The following is a 17,285-nucleotide window of genomic DNA, read 5'->3' as shown; positions in this document are numbered from 1 at the left end:
TGTTGGCGAGGCAGATCGGTAACCGAGGAGCGCGAGATCCAATTTGTTCTTCGTCATAAACAAAAGAAAACATGCCTTCCAATCGCTGGCCTGCTCAATTAACTCCGAAAATTAACAGCTTCCCTTGAATATCGGGGCATTAACTGCCTCGATCTAGCGTGATCCAATCAAGCTCGCGTGCTTGCATGCACGCGACGGAAGGATCGACCAACTCGCGGAGTCGCGTGCCAGCCTGCATGGACGTTTTTGTTCTTCATTCATGAAGTTCTAGAAATTTCGTTCAATTTAAGAAGGCAAGCAATTTTTTTGATCGATGGGTTTGAATTCGTGTGTTAACCTTTTTTTTAAGGAAAGTTCGTGTGTTAACTACTCGGACGACCGGCCTTCCAAGCATACTGCTGGCATTCTGGCAAGCTTACAACTCATAGTGGCGGAGCTAGGTTATCCGTCCGAAAGGGTGTACAAAGTCCAGGCCCTGTTTGGAACAAAGAAAGAAAAACATAGGATTTTTGAAGGATACAGTATTTTAATAGGATTTTTTTTCCTTTCTGCCGTTTGGAACTAAGAAATTGCTATTCTATATTTCTTTGAAATATCTATCAAATAGTCTATTTCGTATGAATTTTGAAGGAAACCAAACATGAGGAATGTTTTCTTCTCATTGTCTCTGCAATTCCTGTGTTTTTCCCGTGTGACATCCAAACGACAATTTTGCAGTTTTCATGTGGTTTTAATTCATGTACAAATTCAGGATACGTCACATCTCAAATCCTACATATTGTCTATTGAATTCTTGTGTTCCAAACATGACCTCAAAATTTTACAAGTTTCCTAGCTATTTTCCAGTTTATACTTGAGTCTATTTAGTTTATTCTTTATTACCGAAATCAATATGGGTGTGCACCCCTTGTGGCCCTGCTCATGCACCTCATACTTACATCTACAAGTGTCTCTTCCAAATGGTCTTTTGGTTGCAACTCACGATTTGTGCATACATGTTTGTCATCCGTGATGCCGTAACGCAGCTATTATAACTAGATGATACCCCGCACGTTGTTGCGGGATAGTTTGCAACATATTTCAATGAGATTTCTTGTATGAAACATGAATATTTGGAGTAATAATATAAGAGTTAGAACTGAAAATACATATGACGTCGACTTATTGTGTTTGATTATTGTATAGTTGCATAATATTTATTAAATATAAATATCACAATAGAATGGAAATTCTCATGCATATTTGCATGTTGAGGTGAGTATTTTTCTATGCATGTTGCATGATGTGGCATGCTTGCATGTTTAGAGAAATAGTTTAGACTAGTCACAATGGGTAGTAACTTAGACTAGTAACATGTATATGTTACTACCTCTATACTTAGAGTAGTGGGGAGTAACATATGTCTGGTGTCATGCAAAACTTCATTTATTAGGTTGTAGACTCATCTTGTCTTGGTATATGTGATGTCACAGTAACAGCTATGTTACCACATGACCCTCTTTCCTCATTAATTACTCGCCACATCATCTGTTTTGCCTAGAGATGTGTGATGTTACCACCTATGTTACTCTCACCGTGGGTAGTCTTAGACTAGCCACAATGGAGAGTAACATACACTAGTAACATACACATATCCCTAGACTATGTTACTACCTTCATAGTGGATAGTAACATAAGTATGGTAACATGCAAAGCCTCATTTATTAGGTTATAGACTCATATTGAATTGGGACATGTGATGTTACAGTATCTAGCTAAGTTACTCAAACTTCCTCTCTCCTCATTAACTCATTGCCACATAAGCAAATTTGCCGAGTTGGACTCGATGTTACTGCTGAAGTTACTCCCACTATGGCTAGTCTTAATGGGGGTGAGCCTATTTCCATGCATGTTGTATGATGAGATGGCATGCATGCATGTTGAGAGAAATAGGTTAGCGGGGACTAGCTATTTAGGTATAGAAGATATCTTCGTCGTAGTACATAAAATTTATTATTGATCCGCTAAGCCTTAGTTGTCATAATTTACAATTTGCGCCAGTTGATTTTGCAAGAGAGAGGAGTGAACCCTTGAGCCAGAGAGGAGCCCCACAATCTCTATGGAGGCAACAAGTTTACGATGCGCGTGCGGGGGTCGTTGGCGTCGAAGTTCAGGGGTGGAGTTTAGAGAGAAAGTCGGGGTGGCGGAGAGAGCATAGAGGGGCAACAAGGTGTGTGTGTGGTTGTACAGTCGATCACGGGTGACAGCAGCAGGTGGTTTGCCAGTGACGAGCTGGGCAGGTTGGCCGGTTTTATGATGAAGAGAAAGCTGAGGAAGGAGAAACATGAAGACGCATCTGTTGGATTTCTATTTCAATGGGTAGGGTGAATCAACTAAAAAAAGCAGACACTTGTAACACAGGTGGTCTTAATTTATTCTGGAAACATGAATTTAGCGAAAAGTGAAAATGAACCTAAGGGCTAATGCATGATGTTAAGGTTAGCAATTGAGGAATATAAACTATGATAAACAATATATATAGATTTACTAAAAAAAAAGTGCTACATCTTAAAGGCGTGTTTGACTCATAGCCACACATTGCCAAACTTGGCCACAAGTGTGCCATGCCATTGTCATATTGTGGCATGGCACACTTTCTTAGCAGTATGTCCTGCATGCCAAACGCACACACTTTTATCAAATCTTACTAGACTTGTGACGACCAATTTACTCACCGCATTTTTGTGGCATGCCACTTTTTAGTTAGAAAAGTGTGGTCAAGTCTGACTACAAACCAAACATGTCCAAGTATTTAGAAAACCTTTTTTTTTTACTCCTACCCATGATGAGACACGAGTTGTCGATGATTGTAATAATATTCTTATTAATATATGTGGTGTTTTAAATATACGACATGCTATTTAAGGATGCCAATATCTGGCGTATGTTAACTCAGGTTGACCCCCTGAGCAGAAGTATAGCTCGTTGAGAAAGGGGGAGCGAGCGAATCTTTTTGTTCGCTCGTGGAAAACCCCCTGCGGGAACATTTGGCCGTTTGATGAGCCTCCAGCGTCATTCCTTCTATGAAAAAAAGGCAGTCCAAGCACCAAATCAGTAAAAAAAAAATTGCCATCATGCACACAAAAAACTGCAACGATGTTGTACAGGAAAAACACGCAAAGTTAAACTAAGGATTTTGTGTTATATAAAAGCATGGCAAGTTGCTAGAATATCTGTAATAATCATATGGCAAGCATAAATAAGTGTTGAACATGCTCTATATAAAATGGTAGCATCGAAAAAATGCAAACAAATTAATAATGATGACATGGCAGGATGAAAGCACTTTGTACCAAAAGATCACATGCCCAAACATATCATGTTTCAAGATTTCATATACAAGGATAAAAATATATGAAAAAACTGAGAGATTTGCGATGACACAATGGAAAAAAATCCGTCTATTTGTAATATGAAATTGCCATGGTAGATATAGAAAGTTTTTTGCCATGGAATGATCAGTAAATGTGCCATCTTATATACAAAACATTTGCCATTGTCCCCTACAAAATAAAAAAATAAAATAAAATAATTACAAGCCTGCCACCATCGCATGAGTTGCGCCGATGTGACAAAACCTACTTGCCCATCTAGTAAAAACTATGAACACAATTTTTTCACCATGTATTTTACTCTCCATCTCTCCCCCTACCCCGAAGTTCCCATGATAAAGTTAAAAAAGTGTTTGCCATGGCATATTTACTAAATTTGCCATGGTCTATTTAAATAAATTTCCATGGTCTTTAAAAAAAATTCCCATGGTAGCTACAAGAATAAAACTATCATGGTTTAATAACTTGTTTGACATGGTCTCGTTAGTGAAATTGCCATGGACCTATATTAAAATTGCACATGTAAAATTTAGAAAATTGTTCTCTTGGAAAACATTTCAACTTTTAGAAAACTTGTAATGGTAAGAAGGAAAATTTATTTATTTTTGTTCGTGTTCAAAAAATATGGCAAAGTTAGGTGATTTATCATTTGAAAGAATGGAAAATTTAGGAATTTTCCATGCACACACGAGACAACTGTAATAAAAATTGTGCCATGTTTTGGGACACATGATTAATAAATTTTCCATGCTCTAAAAATATAAAGTTTGGCATGCGACCAAAAATAAAACTAACATGGTCTAATTAATAATTGTGACATGGTGTAATTAATAATATTGGCATACACTAAAAATAAAATTGCTATATAAATTGAAATTGTCATGGTCTAACTAATAAAATGGCCATGGTCTAAATAATAAAAAATGTAATGGTATCTACAGGAAAAACTACCATATTCTAAAATTTTCCATGGTCTGCAAAATTAGGAAAAAAATCTCTAATTTTTGAAATTTTATAATGGGGACATGGCAGATTTATGAATTTTGTTATTTTTTAAAAAGTGCCAAAGTTAAAGGTTCATAGTTGTGGCCCATGGCAACCACAAGCATGTTGCCATGGTTACTTAAGAATCTTGTTTGCCATGGAATCTAAGAATTTGCTGCCATGTTAATTAAGATTTGTTGTTGTAACATTTTTCAAAATTATTTTTCCATGGCAACTACTTCTGCATACTTTGGCAACATGTCAATGAAATTGCCATGTGAGTCATTTTTGTGCAACCTTGCCTTGATCTTTGATACTTTTTCCTCAAAATTTGCCATGCTTTTAGAGGAAAAATTCCAAGCATTTGGCATGTGACGAACCAAAAAGAGCTTCTTTGAATTTGCTTTTACATTTGGACCCAATGTTTTCTAAATTTGACATGTGAGTTGTGAAAAATGTACGAAGTAAAGAAAAATCGCCATGAGTAAAAATTAGAAGTTATCATCTAAAATGCTACTTAAAACTTTTCAAACCCAACTTGCCAGCCTTAACAACAAATTAACCATGGCAAAAAACAGCTCTAGAAGTTTACAACAAATATTAAAAGTTTACAAAATATTACTGCATGACACCAAAAACTATATTGTTGGATTCGTATTTGAACATAGTTTCCGGTAATACTATTTTTACTATGTCTAAAATATATTTTAATTAGTTAAAAAATGGTTAAATATGATGCTAAATACGATGGGGACTAATACCAGGACGGAGGCATTAGCTAACATAAACACTTGCCATGGCAACAACCGCGTCCACAGTTTGCAGGGCGAACTAGATCATGTGTTTCGATTCTGCCATGTCTTCACAAAGAGAGATGGAAGAACAATAGCTAGCTCACCTAGAGGTTGAAGGAGACGATGGTGAGCTTCCTGTGGACCCGTCGCGCCATGGTGGCCCGCATCACCGGGAGCGGCAACGCCGCCGCCTCCGTGTCACCTTGCTTCCCCTCAAGGTTGTGTAAGGCCGGCCCCACAGTTGTTGGACGGATGCCCTAGCTTGAGGCGGGAGCACACACCTTTCCCCTCCTCCTCCTCCAGGGCCGCTCGCGCGAGCGGCTCCGGAGGCCCGAAACCCTAGCCCCGCGAGCCCTTTCCCACGAGCTTCCCTGGCCGCCGCCGCCGAAGGCGGCGGGCGGGGTCGGCGCACCCCGACAGGCTCCCTTCGCGCGGAGGTGAGGCGTCACGCAGGCGGCGCAGGGGTTCCTTCCGGTGTGGTGGCGCATGGCGGGGGTAGTTGCAGCGGAGTGGCGGAGCTCGGCAAGAAGTTGCAGTGGAGGCTCATGGCGCTCGGGCTTGGGATCCTGGAGGCGCCGGCGTGGACCTGATGGCGGCGGCGTGGCTGGAGCAAGATGGTCCCGGCGCTGCGAGCTCAGCCAGGAGGGGCTGGGCGAGCAGCGGCCCGGTGCAGCTGCGTCCTCGGGGATGCGGTGGTGTCCTCTGCGCGCTGGCGCGGATGAGGGAGGTGGTGACGCGCGGGATCTGGATCTGAGGCGCGCTGAGGCTGCTCCAGGTATGTGAGCTGTCTGCTTGGTGGCTGGCGGCTGGATGTGGAGTGGCTCGCGGCTGCGTCCGCGCAATCTGGAGTTGGTGTGGCTGGCGGCTACGCGCGGTGCCGGTGACCTTGCCGTGCTGCCATGAATGGAGGTCCAAAGCTGCAACTTTTTCTTGGCCGAACGGGAGTTGGAAGTTGGGCTGCGTGCCCTTGGCCGTGCAGGGTCGTTGTACTGCATCTTTATGGCCACGATGGCGAGGTGCTGCGGCGGCGGCGGAGTGGCCCTTCATGGACAATGTGCCTCAATCTGATGAGGAGTGTTGGAGATGTGCGACACGGATGAAAATGTTGCCCGGCTTTGGTTGGTGTTGGCGGCGACGGCGCCTGCGGGTGTCGCTACCCTCCTTGGAGGCGTCGCTAAGGTGTGTCGGCATCTCCCCCTCCTAGTTTGGGTTGTTGTCTCCAGGCGAAAGCCTTGGTTCGTTCCCGGACCGGCGATGGCGGCGTCTTGACGTCGTTTCTCTGTTGAGAGCATCGTGTGTGGAGACTTGGCATGGAGGCTCTATGTTGTGGTTCTTCGTTGCTCGTCGCTGGTCCAAGTAGATCTTCTTCGGCGCTATGAATGTCGGCGCCGGTGAGTTCAAGACGATGGCTATCTCGGGACCGACCGAGTCCCGCCACCCACTCGCCATCTCCTTTTCGGCATTCAAGGGTGGTTGGTGCGTCGGCAAGGGGAGTCCGGTGGTAGTTGTTCCTCTTTGAGGTGACCGGTGTTGGTCGAGACACGGCTTTGTTGTTCTATTTAGGGCAAGTTCCTTTGCGTTGTGTTTGTAATGTGTGTGGTGGCTTTTCTTCGGATTAGCTCGATGTGGAGTTGTACTACACTTATTGTTCACAGCGACTGATAGTCTCTTGTAATTGTCTTCTGCCTTCTATAAAAATACGGTATGCCTTTGGTGTGCTTTCGAAAAAAAAAACCGCGGCGAGGAGCGCGGGACCAGACCACGCCTGGCATCGGAGAAGTCAAAATAGCGCCGCAACGAAGTGCGGCTTGCGGCGGAGGTGCCGGGGCTGTTGGAGGCTGCGACACCGCGGAGGAACGGGAGCGGCTCGAGGAGCAGCAATGATGGCAAGGACACTGATGGGGCGACGTACGACGAGGTCCGCATAACTTGCGCCAAAGTGTGCCCACACATCTGCCTCCGTCGAGCGCTGAGCTTGCGGAAGAAAGCTTCCTCGACGCGGTGACCGACACGATTGAACACGCGCTTTGTGGGGACGTTGGCGACGAGCATGAGGTCGAAGCACCGGCCGGAGGGCCACATCAAGGTCGGCGAGCGACGATGAGGGACGCGACGAGATAGCACACGTCGATGCTCTGGCCGGGGGGAGGGGAGACACGGCATCAAGGTATGTGAGTGAGTTACTCGCAAAAAAAAAAAAGATATGTGTGAGTGATTCGATGGCAAACAAAGCATATTCACGGGGAGAGACCAAAATCTGACGTTAGTCAGATAACATTTCTCTAGTTTAATCGTTCGAGATATTTCTGAGAAGGAAAGAAAGAGAAAAAAATATGAGAGTATAATGTTGTAAATACCCAAAATGGGAGTGACCGACCGAGGGATGCAGACATGCAGTAGGGGCCTGTTTGGTTGCCGTATTCTACAGTAGCTGCATTGCATAGCTTTCTCAACTCAGTCTGCCTATGCAAATGCAGCCTCAAATGCACCATCTGTAAGTTGTTTGATTGTTTGTATGCCCTCTTGCCCGCATGGGCTGAACAACACTGCCTGGTGTTTGGTTGCCTGCATGTTAGTGGACAAACTCAAGGCATGGTGTTTGGTTGTATGCAACGCCTGGTGTGTAGTAACCTCTTTGGCTAGTTGATGAGGTTACCAGCACACTTCGGCACAACCATGTAGCACACATCATAAGCAGAGCAGAGTATAAACAGAGGATCAACATACTTCAAATAAGCAGTACCACATTCATAACAGTTCAAGCATAAACCATAAACATAAACAGTTCAAAGCAGACTCGATAGTACTTAGGAAGGAGGTGCGCCGGCCTAGTCCTTGGCGACGAAGGCTTCGTCGTGCTTCTCGCACTTGTTGACCACCTCAATGCCTTCGTCGTCGAAGATGATGACCTTGAGAGTGTCGGGAGTGAGGAGCTTGAACGTCACCATGTAGCCGATCTTGATATGATGAACGGCGGCGTAGGTGGCCCAACCCTGATCCAGGGTCACCCTGCCGTTCATCAGCTTCACCGCCACCTTCCAGGAGCAGCCGGTGTTGTTCCTGAGTTTGAACTCCGTCGGCACCGCGACGAAGTGCTTGGTGAAGTCCAGGGGCATGGGGATGCACTCAAGCTTCGGTGCAAGGATAACCTAGCAGAAGCGAGTTGGGCCATCCTCCTCATGGTAATGGCCGTAATTGCGGTGATTGTTGCTGGGGAGGCTCCCCCATGCGCTCATCGTCGCCAGCCTCAGGCGTCTTCGGTTCTTCCTCGGCGGTGGGTGGCAACACAACCTCATCGGGCATTGGATGAAGGGGCTGCTTGCCCTTGTTGTCAACGGTCGGGAGCACCTCCGTGCCCATCTCGTTGCTTTCCTCGATCTGCACACAACTCATGGAGTTAGGCACAGCACGGAGTTCATGGATTATTGAAGAGCATGTAGTTAAAACGGCATGATTGTCACTCTTCTCCTCCTCTCCATCGCCCCTATATTTACTCACCCTGGCCACCGCTACTTACCCACCCCCTCTCTTTTCTCACTGTCAACCTTCCTCCACTCCATCCCATGAGCTCTAACTCCAGCTCCAACGCCAACCCCTTCCCTTGGGGTATTGGCTGGAGGGCCTTCTTCCTTGGGTGGTCGGCTGGTGATCACACCAAGTTCGAGAACACCATGGAGGTGTGCTCTAATTTCGGCTCCATGCTTGACATGCAGAAGGAATCTGATGAAGTGCTCATGAGGGCCACTGCATAAGAGCTGAAGACGTTGATTCCTGACCCAGCGAAGGGCGCGATGGCAGTTGACATCATTCGCTGGGCCATGAATCAGGCCGTCTCCGACGACGCTAAACAGAGAAAGAAGTGGTGCAAGTACAAGAACTACTAGGCTCCAAATGACCGGCGTGCCGCAGTGTACTGGGAGGCGGCAATCGCGCCGCCGACGGTCTTCGGTGGGGAGCCTAAGGAGGAGGAAGAACCGGTGCAGATGCCTGCGAGGGCGCCCGAGCCAGGCCGTTGTACCTGGCAGATCGACCTCGACTCCGCCGAGGACGACGACCCGCCGCCCCGCACAGCGATGAACAAGAAGATGAAGGCCAGCGGCTTGACCCGCCGCTCCGCACTCCCGTGACGGCCGCCGCGGTGAGCCGGTGTCCGTTGTGTACCCCCAATCCCCCTTCTGCATCCGCATCTATCTCTATTCCGATCTTGCATGAACTAGTTTGAAGTACTATGAACTCGTATGAACTAGTATGAACTACCTCTACATGCTTATCTACCTCTATTCCCCATTATCCTCCGTCGTGGATCGAATCTATCGCCGGATCGAACGGGAAAAAGTACTGCATGACGAACAGAGAGAAGTGCTTACCGCCATTACCGCGGGCCAAGTGATGATCCGCTCCCCGGTGATGGAGTCCGGTGGTCTTCTTGCTCTGCTCCGATCCGCTGCCGCCGGTGAGAGTTGGGAGAGTGGGGGAGAGCGGGGAGAGGGAGCGGTGAGGGGCAGTGAGGCTAATAACTGCCGGCGCTTCGGGAAGCAATGCGGCTTCTCGAGCGTGGCCGCGCGCGTGCAGCCGCCGCTGCCCACGTGCACCGCTCGGGCCCGGCTCTGAAGAAACTGCCGATTCGAGCGTTCACAGGGAGCCCGGCCCAAAAGTGCTTTAAGATTCATGTCATGCGGGCCGAACAGTAAAATCACACAACCAATCAACCCGTTTTCATCCCGTACAAGCCAGGCCGGCCTCATGCACGCCACCAAACACGCCCTAGAAGAACCGTCCTGCGCAGCTGCTTCTCCAGTCTCTCGAGCCCACTCTCGTTCTTCCCACTCACTGCATCTCCACCGGTGAAAGAAGCAAGAGAAAAGAAGCCATGGCTGCCTACTCAACCTCGCTCCTCCACCCTGCCGCTCCTGGGACCGGCCCCGTGGCCTTCTTCCCCGCTGAGCTCTGTTCCGCGGCTCCATTCGTCCTGCCGCTGTGCTGTCCCTTCCTGCCGCAGTACCTGTACCCTCCTCCCCCGCTGCCACCTTCGTGCGGGCTGGTTGTCGGCTGCGACGGCTGGCTCGCTCCGATGGGCAGTGCCTACACTGTGGGAGTGCCCGCGCTACCGTTCTTGCCTTGGCTGCACATGCCTCCTCCGCCGCCTTTTCCGATGGCGCTGTACTACAACCCAGCCCTCAAGCCGCCGCTGCCGGCGACACGCTGCAGCATCACGGAGATCGTAGAAGACGGCGACGTCGAGCCCCCGACGGCAGAGGTGGAAGACGGCCCCTCCCCTCGCTCGGTCCTCGCGGTCTGGAGGAGGAGCGCGGCGCTTCCGCCTCCGTCTTCCGGCGTCGCAGGCAGCAAACCAGCCTTCGACGGAAGAAGCAAGAAGACATCCGTCATGATCTGCAACATCCCCAATAGCTTCTTGTTAGTACTTCCTGCATTTCTTCTTTCTTGGTTCAATCTTGCTGAGGTTCTTGATTGTACGGATGTTCTTGATTGTTGCTTCAGTATTGCTTCAAGTTTATTTTTTCTCCCCTCGAAGGAAACGGAGGTTGATGGCCATCTTGGACCAGCATTGCGCGGAGGAGAACAAGCTTCGATGTCGCCCCCGAGGCGGCGGCGGCGCCGTCGCGAAGTCGGAGTACGACTTCCTATACCTTCCAATCGATTTTAGGTACTAGTACACCAATCCCCATCTTGTACTACTACTACTGCTCGTGTAGGGCTTTCGCTTGTTCTGAGCTTGCAGCTGACCACAACCGATTTGCGTTTGCACCGGGCAGGACAAAATGCAACAAAGGCTACGCGTTCGTCAACATGACGACGCCGGCAGCCACACGGCGGCTCTACGCGTTCCTCCACGGCCACCGCTGGGCGGGCTCCGCCAAGGTCTGCGAGGTCGTGCACGCCCACATCCAGGTACCCATCTTCTTCTTCTCCGGCATGAACACTTGTTCTAGTAGAATACTCGAGTACCTGGCTGTGCTAACGAAGCGAGAAATGGATGTTTGGTTGCTCCGGCCTGGATTTTGCATTGCAGGGAGTGGACGCGCTGGCGGCGCACTTCTCCCGCTCGCTATTCCCATGTGGCAACAACAAGGAGTTCCTGCCGGTGCGCTTCGGGCCTCCCAGGGACGGCCTCCGGCAGACGGCGGAGCGCACCATCGGCTGTGCGGTGGTCCGTCGTCGCCTCCGCTGACCTTGTTCGCTCGCTGCAAACCTGCCGTGTTAGACCTCTATCTTGCATTCTATCAATTCCATGCCATGCCAATGCCAATGCCATCGATTGATAGAACGGGAGATAGAGGTTGCCTCAGTTATGAATTTCCATTCTCTCTCTCAAAAAAAAAGAGATACGAATTTCCATGACTATTTGGTTGTGTCTCCATGTTTAAGCATGAATCTTCAGAAGCAAGTACTAGTACTAATAGTCCAGGCAGGCGTACTACGAGTAGTCCAGTTGGTAGCACTATGCGTCTAGCCAGTGAGGTTTAGCTCGTGGGCTATCTGAATGTTTAATGTCTTGGGATCTCCTGTGTTATGTGCAGTAAAATTAAATGTACTGAAGCCTAGTGCAAGGAGCTTATTTATGTGCTAGACATAAGTGTGAGATGATTAACATTCTCATCTGTGTCTTTCTGCGTTCGCCTTATTTTTGCTCCTTTGGGAGATTAACCTTTTATTCTTTACTGCACTAGTAGAGGTTCCTTAGGGCATGTGCAACAGATTAGACGGCCGTTGTCTGTAATACTGCTCCACGTCATTTGCAGACAGGATGTACAGATAGCTATTACAACGGGTTGTCTTTAGAGTTATCTAAAACTCCATAACGTGCATGCATATTTAAACAGGTTTCCTGCCCACGATGCGGCCCATGATAACCAACGCACTAGTACAACGGGAAAAGATCGTCTGTAACGAGCGATTTATACGGCAACAGATCGTCGCTATTTCAGTTTTCTCTTTCTCTCTCCCCCACGTCAATTATTTTCCTATGTGGCAGCTGTTAAAGACGGCTGACTGTACCCTGTTGTACATGCCCTTAGTGGGGAAATACACTGGTGCTCTCGGTGCGAGCATGCAAAAATAATTTAGTAACTAAAAACAAGTCAAAAGATTTCGAAAATTTTCTGAAATCAAACATGATCAAGTATTGTACTCGTATAAAAAAATTCGCTAGGGAATGGCTTTCATTGTATACAGGGAGTACTATTTACGCTGTATTGTCGTCATAAATTTGTTTATTTTCCTTTAAGTCAACAAAAATCATTCCTTGGCCGAACTTTTTATACGAGTACATTACTAGATCGTGTTTGATTCCAAAAAAGATTCAGATTTTTTGTTGACTTTTTCTGAAATTATTAACTTTTTTGCATATAAGATGCGTCGGCACCCGAGAGCCAAAAGTTCTCTTCCCTGCTTAGTGTGTTGTTAATATGTAGGTAAGAGAAAAAAGGCCAACAATTTGTTGGTACCCATAACGTGCCAACCTTTCAAAACTTGTCATTTTGGCAAATTTTGGACCTGGTCTTTCAAATTTGAGAAAAGTATATCGTCTCTCAACCCTTGGCAGAGTCTGATTTGGACACCCAACTTCGAAACCGGACAAGTTTCACCCCCCAACTATTGAAACCGCCACCTCATTGTGAAACAGCTCAGACAAAATTGCCACGCCAATGTATAACTGTTGTGCGTCTCCGTCGTTACCTGATCTCCTCTTTCGACAAGCCCCGCCCCTCCTCCCCGGCTTCCTCTCCATCCAGAGCTCCCTCCGAAGTTTCCAGAGTCGTTCCCTTGTTGTCGCTCGTCCCCACGAGCTCTATTCCTCGATGTTTGTCGCCGACGTCATAGTCAACGCTCATGGGCCTCCCTTGCCTCTCTAACCTCGACTCTGTCCACCGTTGGCCCTGCCGGCGAGCTTCCCGCAAAAAGATGGCGGGGCACCTGAGCATCGTTAAGTGTGTGCATCTTTGCTCCTGGACAGAGGCGGAGCTACAAGAAAAAGGCTGGACGGGCCGGACTAAGGAATTACACATAGCACTTGTACTTAAGGCCCAAATTTCATGTCATCCTTCCGCATTTTTGGCTAGGCTGGGCGGGCCACGGCCCATTCGGCCTTGCCTAAGCTCCGCTAGTGCTCCTGGAGGTCACTGTCATGCGCCATGCGCCATGTGTCCAGTGACGGAGTCCCGCTGAGCCCCTCCCATCGACAGAGAAATTGCCATTGGACCATGTTTGGTCAAAACCATGTTGACTTAGCATGAATATCGCTTGGCTGATTCAAGGGACTAAATTTGTCCGGTTTGAAGAGGTAAGGGTGCAACGGAGTCCCGCCGAGCCCCTCCCATTGACAGAGAAATTGCCATTGGACCATGTTTGGTCAAAACCATGTTGACTTAGCATGAATATCGCTGGGCTGATTCAAGGGATTAAATTTGTCCGGTTTGAAGATGTAAGGGTGCAACTCGTCCATTTTTAAAGTTGACGGATCAAATCTAGACTCTGCAAGAGTTGAGGGGCAAAAGGTACTCCTTCCTTCCATCTATATAGGGCCTAACCGCCGGGGGCCCGGCCCGCTAGGACCCAGATAGGGCCCGCTGGGCCCAGATCTGGGCTGTCGGCGCGACGTCGGCCACCCCGCACCACCACCCTTCCTCACTACGCCGCAGACAACGAGGCCACGCCGGGGGGCCGGCCCGCTAGGACCTAGATAGGGCCCGCCGGGCCACCAGATCTGGGCTGGGGGCGTGACGTCGGCCACCCCGCACCACCACGCCGCCCCGCCGCCAAGGAGCAGCGCCGCTACCACGTCCGCCGCCGGCCACCCCGCCGGGTCACCGGACCGCCGCCAAGCCAAGCGACACCGCCGCCGCCCCCCTGCCCCGGGCCAGGAGGACGCGCGCATGGGGAGAGGAGATCCTGCCGCCGCCGGCACCCCTCGGGCCGGAGCCGGAGGCGCCCGCCGGCGACGGCAGGGGAGAGGAAGACGAGGCGAAGCCGAGAGGAGAGGCGCGGGGGCCGCCCCGGCCGCCTCCCGGGAAGGCGGCGCGAGGGCGGAAGGAGGGGCGGGGAAGGAAGGGCGGGGGAAGGGGGCGGATCCACGGGCCTGTGGGCCCACGGGGCCCACGAGGGCTCGGCCGGGCCTGTGGGCCTACGGGCTGGTGTGCTCCTACTATTGCGTCAGGACGGCTACCGTCGCTGACGGTGGAGGTGGGGCCCTCCCGCGTGCCGACGGTGCTGATGCCCTAGTCCCGGCTCTGATTCTTCACCGTGTTGTCCTCACTTCGCGTTGCCGTGGTGAGACAGCGTGGGGGCCTCTTGACCGTGTTGGCGAAGGGTGGTGGTTGGTTTGGTGGCAGGCTCCAGAGCGTCCGAGGTGCGGGTTGGGATGGGGGGAAACCCCTGTCGGCATGGCCGACACCGGCGCGGTGGCGCCTATGGGTGCCACCTGAACTTCCGGGAGGGCGTCGGGGGCTACCTTCCTCTCGCCTCGTCGTGTACCGGGGGAAACCCTTGGCAGCAGCGTCGTCATCGTCGCGATCCTTCTTGGAGGTGTTGATAGGTGCCGGCGCTTCGGAGTCTTGGAGCCTAGTGGAAGTTCCCGGTGGGCGCAATGGTCGCGAGGCTTCTTCGTTTTTGTTGATCCGCCATTGTCGGCATTTGTTTCTTTTGCTCTTTCTCTGTCGTTTCTTTTGGGCGTGCCTGTGCTGCTTCCGCCCCAGCATCTATCCCTGTATGGTTCGGTTGGTTGCTTTGTATACAAAGCGGGGGAACCCTTTTTCGGCTATATAGGGCCTAATGCGTTTTTGGAGGCTTGCTTTGACCAAATATTAGAGCAATAATATATGACATGCAACTTACACAAAGCATACGGTCAAATTCCTATGCGAAAGGAGCTTCCAATGATATAATTTTCACATTATACATCTCATGTACTATTAATCTTGTCAATAGTCAAAGACGGTCTTGAAAAAACGCATTAGGCCCTATATAGATGGAAAGAGGGAGTATACTTTTCTCTTCAAAATTTGTCATTTTTGGGGTCCAATATTTGAGTTGCCAGAGTTTACATGCCAAAATGTTGTGTTCTTTCGCAAACTTTTGCTTCGACGGAAAGCGTGCTTACATGTCACTCGAATCTATTATTAAAATTCACCAAAAGTACAAAGCACTCCAAACACAATAAAATTTATATCAAGATCCCTAGACCACCTTGCATGGTTGACCCAACCTAGTAACTTAGGGCCTTTTTGATTCATAGAAAAATATATGCAATTTCAAAAATCATGAAATGGTGTATCCATTTGTTAAGTAATGCACATAGGAGAGGTATATTTTATTTTCGTTTATGTTTTAATGTATGACAAAAGGCATTCCTCCTAACCAAACACTTGATTTCACGAAAACTGTGTTCTCACATCCTTTACTTTGCACATGCAATATTATTTTATTTATGTGTTGTTTTATTTTTCCATTCCAAAATTTGAAGATCATGTAAATCATAGAGGGCCTAGAATGATCCACTCACAGAGTATGTGGGTACCAAATGATCATGTAAATTAGTGAGAGTCTGAAATGAACTACAAATCAAAGGGTATGTAGGTATCAAATTATATGACTAGACATGGTGAAATTTTACATTGGGCTTCTTTCATTCGTAGGATTGTAAATAACAAAAATAAGAACATCCGGGATTTAATTGTTGGAAGCAATTGTAATTAGTACCAAACATGTTAGAAACATCACAGGAAAATAACAATTAGAAAATGTTTAACAAATAAAAAATTCACCAAAACGGAACGCAATCGAGTCCTTTCGAAAATTACTAGGGTGGAGGGACGCTGTCAAGTTAATTCTCTTTAAATAGCCGGGCTGGTGCTTTTTTTTAATTGTTTGGATAGCTTACCACATTTGTCATGTGGTCGGGCTGATGCTTATTTCGTTGTGTTTTGAACCGTGTTCTTTCTTAATACCATTTCTTGTATACACAAAATTACATTAACTTATTATATGTTCTATGTTGCAATATTACTTTGTTGTTGCTCTTGTACTTCTTAGTTTATTAGAGAATAAATAGAAAGACACCAGTTATGGGCACATTAATTTTTGTCTAAGTCTACATGCATGAATGAGACAAATGCCCGCGGACGCTGAATGACCGGCCAACACACAAAAAATTGTTTTACAGCTGAAGATCTCATTTCAAACCATCAAGTCCATACAATTATGTGCAATGTAAACCTAATGTAAATATTCTCTGGCGACCGTCCTTATTGATCCGGCCCTGTCCATGTCCGGCGGCCGGCTGAGCCCCTCGAAATGGAAGCACGGTCGTCAGCAGGGTAGAGTAGGACATGGGACACAGGCCGGCTCACGGGACTCGTGGTGTTGCCGTCTCCCATGCCCTACTCTTTCTCGTTAGAGCCAGTGTCCTGAACATTGTCGGTCGATGTGGGGCCGACTATGGATCCGTTGTGGTCGGAGCCCGACACGTCCACCACGACGCGGTTGTGCCAGCGGTTGCTGGTCACCCGCACTGGCGCTGAAGAGTGTGATTCCGCCTCGCCGGCCTCCGCCGCGGCCTCTTGTGCCCTTTGCCTCACATGGCGGGCATGCCACACCATATTTTCCTCGGGCGGGCGGGGGTGCACCTCCAACTCGGCACACCAACGAAGGGGTTGCATGTCCGCCAGGGCGTTCGTACGCTAGACAAACCGCACCGCCTCCAGCGACACAGCCACCGACGCGTCTCGCCCCAGATCCATGTGCCATTTTGGCGGATGCACAGGATTTCCGTGAGATGAAGTCCGCCTGTTGTCGGCGTTCTCCTCGCGAGCGCGGTGGAGCGCAATGCAGAGATCCATTTCTTCCTCGGGGCCACGTCAGACGAGTTTTCAGTCAGCGGATCGGGATGTGTAGAATTCAGATCCGCTGCTCGCGATGTCGGAGAAGGCCGGAGATCACCAGAGGGAGCTTGGGGCGAAGGGGAGGGGATGGAGTGGAGTGGAATGCGGCTAGGGTTTCCTCCGAAACGCCGATGGGGTTGAATATATATGGGGTTAGGTGGGCCAAAGTGGGTCGGATATGACGTGGCGACCGCGTCCGAGCATGCCCATATCTGTTGGAAATATGCCCTAGAGGCAAT

The 17,285-nt window shown here is 48.8% G+C and overlaps 1 protein-coding gene across 1 annotated transcript; it reads left to right on the top strand.

The window, feature by feature from the left end:
* Positions 1–10,019: 10,019 nt before the first annotated feature.
* Positions 10,020–11,792, top strand: LOC120964047 (protein MEI2-like 6). The gene is made up of 4 exons (XM_040388500.3): positions 10,020–10,564; positions 10,683–10,814; positions 10,924–11,059; positions 11,181–11,792. The coding sequence occupies exons 1-4, from the start codon at positions 10,020–10,022 to the stop codon at positions 11,337–11,339; spliced, it is 972 nt and encodes a 323-aa protein (XP_040244434.1). The 3' UTR covers positions 11,340–11,792.
* Positions 11,793–17,285: the final 5,493 nt, after the last annotated feature.

The sequence above is a fragment of the Aegilops tauschii genome, chromosome 5, assembly GCF_002575655.3.
Source record: "Aegilops tauschii subsp. strangulata cultivar AL8/78 chromosome 5, Aet v6.0, whole genome shotgun sequence".
In the NCBI taxonomy this organism is placed as follows: domain Eukaryota; kingdom Viridiplantae; phylum Streptophyta; class Magnoliopsida; order Poales; family Poaceae; genus Aegilops; species Aegilops tauschii.
This window is presented reverse-complemented; position numbering and strand designations above follow the sequence as displayed.